Genomic DNA, 13,288 nt, shown 5'->3' on the forward strand with positions numbered 1-13,288 from the left:
TTCACTGGGCAAATGAGATTTCACTGTTCTTAGGAGATGGTTTGGATACTAAAACTCTTGGAAGAGACATTGTCTTACAACATTTGAATATTGATATTTTTTTCCTCTCTCAGCCTTTAGCATGGCCACTGATCTGGCCTCAGACCCAGAGTACCAGCTGATCATCAGCAGCAAGTGTTACGAGGCCGCCCATGACCTTTTGACCTCAGGAGTTCTGAAGGACCTGGGACAGGAGCAGCTGGGTCAGGTTCTGAAACGGCTCGGTAACATCTGCAACGAGATGGGCGTCTTTTATATGAACCAGGCCGCGGCCATGCAGGCGGAAAGACAAGGAGGTGAGGGCTTCTTGGGTTTCTATTAGACTTTAACAACAAACATTTGGGGTGGTTTGTCGAAAGTTGTTTGTGAAGTATCGCTTTTTCTTCTCCAGTGCGCAGGAGCGTGTGCGTGGCCGAGCAGGAGCTGTGGAAGAAAAGTTTCTCATGTTTTGAGAAGGGCATGCAGGATTTCAATGCGATTTCAGACTCTGTGAACACAGCCCTGCTGCTGTGTAACATTGGTCGACTCATGCGTATCTGCGCTCAGGCTCACTGCGTCGCGACATCAGAGCACAGCCGCGACGAGTTCTCACCGGAAGAGGCCCTCTACTACAACAAGGTTAATCATTATCACACATACAGTCTTGAACTGTACTTGAACTTTTAAGATGTTTAACAGCTTCTGAAATGCACATTTTGATTTGCCGGTTGTTGTAATAATAATGATTGTAATGGTGATAATGATAATAGTTTTTATTTTATAAATTGTATTAATTTCTCTTGTACATGGACATGAAGTGTCCCATTATTATTGTTATTATTGACATATTATTATTGACATATAATAATCTTAATGTGTGACACTTACCCAAGGGATATACAAATAAGAAATTATTATTATATTATTAAATATTATCTTAATATAGTCATCTTAATATAAGATGTTTTATCTACAAGAGAAACAATATTACTATAATAATACTTTCTCATTTTTTTTATCCCTTTGATTAAAGTGTCTTTTATTAAGATTATTATATAAAGATCATTAATATTTATTAATGATAATAATAACAATATTAATAATAATTTTTTTCTTGGGTAAGATTATAATATTAAGACTGCTGGAGTAATTATATTATATAATTATAATAATAATAATTATTATATAATTATAATAAAAATTATTTAATAACAATTCTCATAATTAATATTATATTAAATATGCAATTTAAGACATTTTTATCCATCTACAAATTAGAAATAATAATAATAATAATACAATTATATTATAATTATTGTGATTATGTAATAACAACAATAATAATTATTATTTTCTTGTAGATGGATAAAAAGTGGATAGTGTCATTAAGAGGATTATATTAATAAAAATAATAGTAATAATAATAATGATATAATTATACTTTTTTTTCCATCTGCAAATGTGAAATTACTATTATTATTATTTATAGAAATAATAAATAATAGTATTTATTATGATCATTCTTATTCATTCTTATTATTGTACATTTTTCTTGTAGATGGATACAAAGTGGATACAACTGTCTTATGTTAAAGGGTTAGTTCACCCAAAAATGCAAATTCTGTCATTAATTACTCACCCTCGTGTTGTTCCAAACCCGTAAGACCTTCGTTCATCTTTGGAACACAATTTAAGATATTTTTGATGAAATTTGAGGGCTCTCTGACAACTCCCATAGACAGCAAGGTAACTACCACGACGTTCAAGGTCCAGAAAAGTCATGATCGCTCGCGTCATGATACTGTTGTGAACGCGCGTCCAAAGTGACGCAGTAGAGACGAAAATGTGGAATAAAGTCGTTATTTTTGTTTTCTTTGCGCAACAAAGTATTCTCGTAGCTTCGTGATACGTTTTGCAATGATATTACGCAGCGCCTGAAAATAGGCTAATTTCCGTCAACATAACCAACGTGACCACCTGCTTGCACAGGGAGCGTGCTGGGGACTATTTTCAGGCGCTGCGTAATATCGTTGCGCCTGCGGCACCCATGGTACGGCAGCAAAGTTCCTTGATTATTACACCGGAATGAGAGTATAGTTCCTAGCCATATCGGCCTAGAAAATCGCAACTTTTCATTTTCCGTCGGTCTTAGTACACGATGTAACTACAGAAGAGTCAAGTTTTAAATAGGAAAAATATCGTAACTCTTTGGTCATTTTTGAGCGAGATGCTAACGGTCTAATCAGATTCAATGATCTATGCTAAGCTAAGCTAAAAGTGCTACCGCCAGACCCGGAGATCGGCTGAATGGATTCGAAAACGGTAAAACTCAACTGTTTAACTCTAGTGGAGTTGGAAAATGAGCCTATTTTCAAAAATAGTGGAGTGTTCCTTTAATGACAGAATTTTCATTTTTGGGTGAACTAACCCTTTAAGATTATTATTTTAAGATGATTAATATTTAATGATAATAATAATCATCATCATCATCATTTGTATATCCCTTGGATAGGAGTGTCTTATATTAAGATTTTTATATCAAGATACAACAACAACAACAATAATAATAATAATAATTATTATGCTAATATTTAGTAGTAGTAATACATTTCTGAGTTTTAAGTCCCTTGGATAAATTAATTCATTTAAATGTAATACATCATTCATAATAAGACTAGGAAGAGGGTCCTTGTTGCTGTAGCTGCATCACAGTAGCCGTCTCTCTCTCTCTCTCGCTCTCTCTCTCTCTCTCTCCATCAATAGGCGATAGATTACTATCAGCGGGCACTGAAGTCTCTGGGCTGCAGGGAGGGTCACTCAGCTGTCTGGGACTCTGTAAACTGGGAACTCTCTACAACATATTTCACATTGGCCACACTCCTCCAGGACTACGCGCCGCTGTCCCGTAAAGCACAGGAGCAGGTACACACACACACACACACACACACGCTTTATTCTGTCCGTACACACTGCTGAAATAATGAACTCCACTTGACATGAGCGCACTGTGTTTCAGATCGAGAGGGAAGTCACCGAGTCCATGATGAAGTCCCTGAGGTACTGCGACCTGCAGACGGAGTCCGCTCGCCAGCCGCTCTACCAGTACAGAGCCAGGACTACGCGCCGCTGTCCCGTAAAGCACAGGAGCAGGTACACACACACACACACACACACACACGCTTTATTCTGTCCGTACACACTGCTGAAATAATGAACTCCACTTGACATGAGCGCACTGTGTTTCAGATCGAGAGGGAAGTCACCGAGTCCATGATGAAGTCCCTGAGGTACTGCGACCTGCAGACGGAGTCCGCTCGCCAGCCGCTCTACCAGTACAGAGCAGCCACTATCCACCACAGACTGGCTTCCATGTACCACAGCTGCTACCGCAACCAGGTACAGCATCAGTCACCTGCAGAGGAAGAGTCTACACCTTCATCTTCAACATATACAGTAAGACTTTACATGGTTTGTTCTCTCTGTCAGGTTGGAGACGAGAGCGTCCGTAAGCAGCACAAAGCTCTGGCAGAGCAGCATTACAGTAAGGCTGTGCGGCTCTTCATAAGTCTGAGTGAAGCCCCGTGCGAGCTGCTCCGCACGCTTCTGGAGAGAGTGGCCTTCGCTGAGTTCACCATGGCAGGTGAGAAACACACACTGCAGGAAATATCAGCTGGGAGAGGCTGATGGGACACGAGTAAAGCTCTTATCGGATGTTTTATTGTGTTTTCCAGGTCAGAACAGCAGTGCTGTGAAACTGAAAACTCTGACAGGAGCTCTAGAGATCATGTGTGAAACACGTCACGCTTTCAAACTCATCCATAAAGAGCTGCTGGAGCAACAGGAAAAGGTATATACACAGACATATAATAATAATAATAATAATAATAATAATATAGTTTCTAATTTTTATGTTCGTTGGATAAGTGTCTTATATTAAGATTATTTTATTAAGATTGTTAATATGCATTATGATCCTCATCATCACCATTTCTCGCTTGGACAAAAGTGTCTTATTTATTTTAATATTTTTGTTTAAGATTTTGTTTATTATTATTATTATGAACAATAATTATTTCTCATTTGTAAGTCCCTTGGAAAAAGTGTCTTAGATTTAATATTATGATATGAATTATTATTATTTATAATAAGAATAATAAGAATAACAACAACAATAATTGTTCTCTACAAATACATTGTTCTCTTTGTTGAATGGTCATGTTTACAGTGTTATGTGCTGCATGTTGACAGATATTGACGCCAGAAGACTCGGACAGACCTGAAGAACTCCATGAGGCTTCAGATAGTTCTTCCTCTTCTGAGCTCAACACTGAAGAGGTTGTGAAGTTAACTGGAATCTTTGAGCCTAGTTTCTCCTTCCTGCTGCTGCAACTGATTAAACTCAGCACTGCAAGCAAACGCAAACTTAGGTGAGAGATACAGAATATACATACTTCAGTACCATATTCCATATAAACTCAACAGATAGTAAAGTATAGTTACTATCTAACAAAGGCATTATAGTGTTTCATTATGTGGCACTTAATGTATATGTGGTGGTTTTGTGTTTTCATATGCAGTGGTAAAGAAGAGGAGCAGGTGAAGATCTACAAGAACGTATATTCTCGCCTCCTGCGGGCCGAAAAGTCCATCCCGCTCATTCAGCGGGTTTCCCTTTTCATGGAGCTGCTGGATCAGCTGAAACCACCGACAGGAAGTGATGAAGCAAGATCATCATCTCGAGAATCAAATCCAAAGGACTCTTCGGCTTCCTGACATCATTAATGCCAAGCATGCAACAGTTTAGAGTTGAAACAATCTTGCTTTTACACAACCAACCACAGCTGATATGTTATTAAAAAAGTTTTGGCAAGTGACTTGGAAAGAAAATGTGAACTACAACCCTCACCAGCAGTGCCTTTCTTATGCTCACATTGTGCTGGACTTCCTATAAGAGTCCACAGACTCTTACTATATGATTAGTTTTTTTCTTGAATGAAAACAGTATGATAATAAACCCGAACTGTACAGTTGTTTGTAGAGCAGATATTTATTGCTAATGAGACAATATGTACAAAGTGTGAACATGTGGTTTTGTTTGACTTTCACTCACAGGCTTTTCTTTTTCTGGTGCATAAACAAGCTCATGAACTGTAAAAAAAAACAAGGTTTTCAATAAAAATGTGCAATAATTTAGCAAAGGTCAATGCAACAGGTGATTATCTAGTTACAGTATTGTACAAATTTGTGATGGCTTGGCTTTTAAATCTTTAACAAAGTTCAAAGCTGCTCAAAGTCACTGTCATGTTTTTGTTTTCAACTGAAACACTTGTTATAGATTTGTCATATAATATACATGTAAGAACTAGGCTATATATCGTACAACTGTTATAATTTTGCAACCACGAAAGTCCAGCGTATTCCCCAAATTCACTCCAAAACTGTATGCTTCAAAGCTTCCATTCATTATCGCAGGCTTCGTAAATACACTTTCAAGAAAAAGGAAAAGAAGTACATGATTATCAACGCGTGAGTCTCATTAATTAATTAATAGTAACACCTGTTACTCTCAAATAAACTTGGTTTAAGCATTTTATAACATGAATGATATTAAATAAATATCATTGGGACTACTGGTAAATAGAATAACGTAAATAAACACATTTTTCTAACTTCATATGTGTACTTCACCGGCATATGATATGTGGCTTTTTAATAAACATTTCACTGAAAAAAACGGAACGGTAATGTCCTCATCAAGATGGCCGCTCGATATGGACATTATCACGAGGAGCATTATGGGAGCTTCCGACGTCATCTACACTAGCCAATCAGCGTCTTTACATTTTTCCGTATCGTGAACTTTGGCGCGGCGCTTTGAAAGAATTTACTCATCAATATATATATATATAGATGATCATAAGCATTGATCGGCTTTAAAGCCGCTGTAAATAGATCAACGGGGACGTGTTTTATAGTACTACAGCTGTTTGCGCGCCGGTAGTGTTTGTTATTCGTTAGATGCGCGTGAGTTTGCAGTAATCGGCTGTAGAGATCCTGCTAAGTGCTCAGGATGACGTCTACAAAAGAGATCAAGCGTAAGTTGTGTTCCTTAAATCCGTAGATAATGTTATTTGTGGGCATTGGCTGTGATTTATTGTCATGTATTGTTCAATACTGATGAAAAAATCTGTATTTTAATGTAACCCACCCCATCCACACATATTTTTTTGTGGATTTTTAAATTTTTTTTTTTACATATGTAAATGTCAGTTTATATAAATTAAGTGTAAAAAGTGAAAAAGCATAACAGGACCCCTTTAAGCTAACTGAGACTTGTCATAGCAGTTGCATTTTATTGCTCTTTTGTTAGTTTTGATTGCTTTTATTGTCCTCATTTGTAAGTCGCTTTGGATAAAAACGCGTCTGCTAAATGACTAAATGTAAATGAGATATAAATTAGTGATATATAATTAGTGACTTCACTAATATATTGCATATTGCATCGCACAATTTAATTTACTGTGTTAATGTGTTTTAAACAACTGTGATTTAGTATAATTATGCATACATATATAATTCAAAATTTATGTATAAAATATGTGTATAAGTTTCATTTTTTCTTCATGTGTTCGCAGTACTACAGAAGGCCAAGAGTAAAGCTCAGAGCAGCAATAACCTGAAAGAAGAAGCCAGTTTGTGCTATCAGCTCGGGGAGGTTTACACTAAAGCAGGTAAACAGAGAGTGAAGCCCTTAGTAGACTTAATAATAGAAGTGGCTTAATGAATAAAGTTTTGGTGTCTCATCCTGAAGGCTGTAGGTTCAACCCGTAGATGTGTCGCTGTGTGAACTATCACAATTATTGTGACAGATGTCAGTTGAGTGAATGTATTATGAGATAATCAGCCTGGCTGATGTGTTTTCTAAGCGACTATCGTGCCGCTATTGAAGAGCATCGTCAGGAATTGGCGCTGTCTGAGATTCTGCACGATGTGATTGGCTCTGCTGTGGCCAATAGAAAGATCGGAGAATGTTATGCAGAACTGGGTAACATCGAAGCGGCTCTGAAGGTTTGCAAGTACATGTTAGTTAGAAATGGAGTGATTGCATGGAGTCATTCTCACATGGAGTTTCTCTCTCAGCACCAGAGGCTTCATCTGAATCTGGCTCGCTCCGTCCATGATGCAGCAGAGGAGCAGAGGGCTCTGGCCACTATTGGACGAACATACCTCTTCCTGTTTGATTCGGACAATTCACGGGACAGCTTGAAGCCTGCGGAAGATGCATTTAAGAAGAATTTGGCCATTGTAGATGAGCGCCTGGAAGGTTAAAGAATGAATTTATGCATATAAAATGACATGGTTAACCTGGTCAGAATACTACTACTAGTATGTAGTATATATACTATGATGATCTACTTTGTTTGCTAAAAAAGGAGACTTTGTATACCGTATCTCTGTTTTTGTAGGTACCGTATCGTCACGAGAGCTGAGTGAGATGAAAGCCCGTCTCATGCTGAATCTGGGCTGTGTGTATGATGGGATGAAGGAACCGCAGCGCTGCAGTGATTTCATACGACAGAGCATCTACATCGCAGAGTAAGACACTTTGTTTTTGTTTATAAACAAGTGAAAAATGCCAGTGGTCAAAAGTTTAAAATAATGAAGACTTTTTTTTTCTTTTTTTTTGAAAAAAGAAAAAGACTCTTATGCTCACTAAGGTTGCATTTATTTTATCAAACATATAGTAAAAACATTGATTTAGTTAAATATTACAATTTAAAAGAACTGTTTTCTATTTGAATATATTTCAAAATGTAATTTATTCCTGTGATGAAAAACTGAATTTTCAGCATCATTACTCCAGTCTTCAGTGTCACATGATCCTTCAGAAATCATTCTAATATGCTGATTTTCCACTTAAAAAATATTTCTTATTATTATTATGTTGAAAACAGTTGTGCTGCTTAATATTTTTGTGGAAATCGTGATACGCTATCGTTCAAAAATTCAGGGTGAGATAAAAAAAATTTGTTATTAATTCTTTTATTCAGGAAGGATGGATTCAATTCATCAAAAGTGACAGTAAAGACATTTATAATGTTACGAAAAGTTACAAAATGTTACAAACTTTTAATTAATCAAAAAAAAAAAAACGTGGTTTCCACAAAAATATAAAGCAGCAAAAACTGTTACCAAAATGTATCATTATTAAAAAGAAAAAAAGGAATTACATTTTAAACCAGCAAATGAACTAAGCAACAAATTGAAAATAATTTAAATGTAATATTTATATAACTATAAAATGTAAATATATTTACATTTAACTTTATTATGGCAATGTTTTTGTAGGTTAAGAATGTTTTATAACATAAAACAATAATTGTTTTTATGATTTGAGTTTCAACACTTAAGTAAAAGATTAAAATTTCATTGTGGAATTAATTCACTAATATGAAAGACTTCATTGTGTTTATATTGGTACAAAACCATTTTGTGGATATCTGACCTCTTTTCCTCCAGGAAAAACAACCTTCTAGAAGATCTGTATCGTGCCAACTTCAACCTGGGCAGCATTCACTTCCGCAACGGCCAGCACTCGCGCGCCATGCGCTGTTTCGAGCAGTCGAAAGAATGCGCCCGCAAGATGAAGGACAAGTTCAGTGAGAGCGAGTGCTTCCATAGTATCGGCAAGGTGATCATCTCCAAACAGCAATATCATCATCATGTGCTGGTCTTTACCTGCATAGTTTGTTGTTTCCTGTCCCCTTTAATGATTTTTGACAGGTGTATTGATTTTTTGGTGTATATCTGTTCAGATATTGCTTCATCTTGGGGACTTTGCGGCGTCGCGGCGTTCTCTGAAGAAAGCCTTCTATCTGGGCTCCCAGCAGCCTTCTGATCGTGAGGCCATCAAGAGAGATTTCAAACACGGTGAGATTAAGAACATCTGTGAGTGAGTTTGACAGATTTGATCAGATCAGGAGATCCGACAACGGTTTATCTCTTAAAGCCGCACAGCTTAGGGCTGAATGCTGATCTCTCGAACATAATGCAGATTTTCAGTATTAAAACGCTAAATCAAAGCACTGTGGTTTCTAATAACAGTATTAGCAGACACTGACATGGTGTTTGACTGAATGTGTGTCTGATGCAGCGATCCGGGGCTGTCAGCTGGAGCAGACGGCGACAGAAGTGACTGATAAGTTTTCCCACGAGGCCATGGATCTGTCAGAGCAGCTGGGAGATCTTTACTGTAAAGTGGGCTGCTATAACAAGGCTCTGGAAGCTTATCAAACGCAAGTAAGAAGATGCACAATATACCGAAAAACAATTTTTAAAGGGGTCATATGATGCGATTTCAAGTTTTCCTTTCTCTTTGGAGTGTTACAAGCTGTTCGTGAATAGATGAGATCCCTGAAGTTGCCTTTCATTTAATTTAATTTAATTTAATTTTTAATGCTTTATTTTTTAATTTAATTTACATTTAATTTTATTATTTTATTGTTTTTAGTATATTTCTGTGTGAGCGTCATTTAAAGTTCTTACCTCATGTGTTTGTGTATCAGCTGGCATGTGCAGAGGCTTTAGGGAAGCCTGCTCGTGAGTTAACCGTCATTCACGTGTCATTGGCGGCCACATACACAGATTTGCGACAACATCATAGGGCCGTGGAACATTACAGACAAGAACTAAAGCTGAGAGAGGGCAACCCTAAAGAGGTAACATAGCCAGAGATGAGAAACTCCTCACAAACTACCTACTACCCAGTTTATGTGTCAAATCTGTTGTACATCATCTTCAGAGCTGAGTGACACTGCACAGACTTCCTCATTTTCCAGTCATTGTTTTGTGCTTGTGTTGTTCAGGAGTGTGAGACGTGGTTGAATATAGCTGGTTGTGAGGAGGAGATCGGACAGCCTATGGAGACGCTCGATCACAGTTTCAGTGCTGCTCTGAGCTGTGCTGAGAGATCAGGACTAAACAAACTACAGGTTGGTTAAAATAATCCTCACACACTGGTTTAATGTGCAGAAGACTCACTGTATACTTGTAAAAACAGTTTAGTTTGACAGTGGTACTGGCTAGTGTTTGTGGTGGCCGATGCTGATAATTTAGAGAGCAGAGTGGCCGATGAATTGAATTGTTAATTCATGTTAGCTCAGTCTATTAAATAATGTTAACAGATACAATTTGAATAAATTACTATTACTCTGTAATTCAACTATAGTATTTAGTATTATAGTAATAAAAAACTTGCAAGTAAAAAGAAATTTAACAGTGTCGCCATCAACATTACATTCAGTAATCTGGTGGGTCTGTGTGCGCTGGGAATCACATTTTCTTAAATAAAGACTAGGTAATGCTAATTTTACATATCATGCGCAGTGAATATGGCATTAATATAACATGGTGAGTTGAATATAGCGCAACGATATTTGAAATCTAGGATTTAAAATTAAGATCTAGAAGATTCACTTTTACATTTACATTTAGTCATTTAGCAGACGTTTTTATCCAAAGCAACTTACAAATGAGGACGATGGAAGCAATCAAAATCAACAAAAGAGCAATGATATACAAGTGCTATAACAAATCTCCGTTAGCTTAACGCAGTACACGTAGCAAGGTTTTTTTTTTTTACTTTTATGTGTCCAGTAACAGCAGACCATTACATGCATAAATCAGAGATGAACAGAGTACTCTGGACTGCTAAGCCAGTGTTATAGGTTCAAACCTCAGAAGGGGCAGTTCATGGATTAAAACAATTATAATGAGGAAGACACTTAACTCAGTTATTGAACCTACAATCAAAGACAAAATGCCACTTTTGGTAAGAAAGTATTTGCGAAATGAAGATGAATGATGTAATTGCTGTGTGTGTGATTTCAGAGGCGTGTTTTGAGAGCGTGGCTACAGGCCCAGCGGCGCTGCGGCTCCTCACAGTGTGACGACACTGAAGCGCGGCTGATGGAACTGTGTGAGCGCGATGGACTGAGCCTGGAGGACAGTGAAGAGGAGGATGAGGAAGAGGAGGTGGAGAACAGTGAACCACTGGAGGACAGTGACATCCAGTACTCAGACTCTGGTAATGCGCACACACACACACACGACGTACAGAGTTTAGAATGCTTTTAATAAGGTCTACTGCATAAGATGCATAAAGTACTGTAGTGGTACCAGTGTTATTTTATGGCGCTTTTCCACTGCGTGGTATGGCTCGGCTCGGCATGGCTCGGTTTGCGTTTCCACTGCACTTTAGTACTGCTTTAGAGTGGGCGGGATTATTAACATTTCGTTATAGTTGCGCCGCCTCTACTGCCGCGACTCCTGAAAAACTTTTTCATTTCACGTCGCCCCATCCGCTTCTCTGCTGTCAACGAGAGGAACGTCTGTACTTCCTCAACAGACAATGAAACAGCCATTTTTTGTTGTTAAAAAAAGGTGCGCTCGTTCAAGACCGTTGCATTCGATCCTTCGCTGGCTGTGCTGATTTAAATCTAGCGGTTCTGTTGTGTTTGTGTCGCAAGTTCAGTGATGCAGGTAGTGACGATTCTCTCTGGCCAATCAGTGATTAGCAGAGTTTACACGTCACGTTTTGGTAACGGTACAGTTCGCTTGGAACCTCAACCGAGGTGGTACTGAAACATTTTGGCGCTTTTCCACTGCATGGTACGGCACGGTACGGCTCGGTACGGACGTTCCTCTCGTTGATAGCAGAGGAGTGGATCCAGCTAGAGCTTGATGGGGCGATGCGGAATGAACATTTTTTTCAGGAGTCGCGGCAATAAAGGCAGCGCAGCTAAAACGACATGTGAATAATCCCGCCCACTCTAAAGCGGTACTGAACTGCAGTGGAAACACAAACCGAGCCGAGCCGTGCCGTACCACGCAGTGGAAAAGCGCCAAAAAAAGTACCAGGTACTGTACCCAGTGGAAAACCCCCCAAAAGTGAACCGTACCGTGCCGTTCCATGCAGTGGAAAAGCACCATTAGTATTGTTTATATATTTTTTGTCATTATTCATATTTTGTTTTTGCTTTTATATTTTCAGTTTTCATTTTAATTGAAGTTTTAGTCGTTTTGTTAGGTGCTTTTATTCATATTTACTGTATGTTTAATTTTAATTAATTTTTTTTTCAATTTTAGTCAAATTATTATTTCAACAAAATTTGAAATTTTATTTCAGTGAGTTGCCAAGGCAGTCGTTCTAATTTTTGTTTAGGTTTTTTAGTACAAGTGTTTCATCAAATATATGTATTTTGTTTTTGCTCCATTTGAATTAATAAAAAAAACATTTTATAAGTTATTTTCAATTAAGAAATTATGCAATGTGCAATGCTGCGTTTTCTATACTGAAAAATAATGCTATGGTCCAATTTGTTTTGATGTAATAAAGATGTTTATTTATGTTCGTTTATGTCTGAGCGAGTGAATAATCTGTTTGTGCAGATGAGGATCTGGAGGGTTACGATAAGATGGTGATGGGCAGGAGGAAGACGCAGAGGGTGAGATCTCAGAGACTGTGGTTTATGTTGCGCTTTATCCTCTTCTGATGTATTGTTTGTTCGGTGTTGTTTGCGCAGTGGAATCGACGGAATGAGAAGGGCGAGACGGTTCTGCACAGGGCCTGTATAGAGGGAAACCCGAAGCAGGTTCAGTACTTGCTTGACCAGGTGGGTTTTTCTTATGGTACTTCACTTTTTAAGAGTGAAATGGCTCTAAAAGATTTGTGCTTTTGCCCTTCTTGAGAAAGTATTTGATGTGTGTGTTTGTTATTCTGTGACAGGGTCACCCGGTTAACCTGAGGGATTACTGCGGGTGGACTGCTCTGCATGAAGCCTGTAACTACGGTCATCAAGGTATTGCAGTCTGCAAGTTTAATATGGACATTAGACAATATAAATAGAGAGAGCTTATCAGAGACTGAAATCTGTTTATTTCAGAGATTGTAGCTTTACTGCTGGACCGTGGAGCGAATATAAACGACCCCGGGGGTCGAGACTGTGAGGGTGTCACACCCCTTCATGACACACTAAACTGCGGCCACTTTCATGTCGCACGACTGCTGGTACAGAGAGGAGCATCAGTCACTGTTCGCAACAGCAAGGTGAGGCAAACATACGCTACACATACCTATTAATTAGTGCTGTCAAACGATTAATCGCGATTAATCGCATCCAAAATAAAAGGTTTTGTTTACACAGTATACAGTATGTGTGTGTACTGTGTATATTTATTATGTATATATAAATACACACCCATGCATGTA

The 13,288-nt window shown here is 38.1% G+C and overlaps 1 protein-coding gene and 1 pseudogene across 1 annotated transcript in view; both read left to right on the plus strand.

Annotated features, from left to right (window-relative positions):
- LOC107665113 (erythroid differentiation-related factor 1-like) overlaps nucleotides 1–5,467 on the plus strand; it is a 38,172-nt gene extending 32,705 nt beyond the window's left edge. The window contains exons 22-27 of the mRNA XM_016455871.1: nucleotides 2,782–2,940; nucleotides 3,265–3,414; nucleotides 3,505–3,658; nucleotides 3,750–3,865; nucleotides 4,267–4,445; nucleotides 4,596–5,467. Coding sequence (XP_016311357.1) covers nucleotides 2,782–2,940; nucleotides 3,265–3,414; nucleotides 3,505–3,658; nucleotides 3,750–3,865; nucleotides 4,267–4,445; nucleotides 4,596–4,791 — 954 coding nt within the window. The 3' untranslated portion in view covers nucleotides 4,792–5,467. The remainder of the gene's footprint in view (nucleotides 1–2,781; nucleotides 2,941–3,264; nucleotides 3,415–3,504; nucleotides 3,659–3,749; nucleotides 3,866–4,266; nucleotides 4,446–4,595) is intronic.
- Nucleotides 5,468–5,870: 403 nt separating this feature from the next.
- Nucleotides 5,871–13,288, plus strand: part of LOC107665114 (tonsoku-like protein) — a 21,464-nt pseudogene continuing 14,046 nt past the window's right edge.

This window comes from Sinocyclocheilus anshuiensis, unplaced genomic scaffold (assembly GCF_001515605.1).
Source record: "Sinocyclocheilus anshuiensis isolate Anshui unplaced genomic scaffold, SAMN03320099.WGS_v1.1 scaffold575, whole genome shotgun sequence".
Classification (NCBI taxonomy): Eukaryota; Metazoa; Chordata; class Actinopteri; order Cypriniformes; family Cyprinidae; genus Sinocyclocheilus; species Sinocyclocheilus anshuiensis.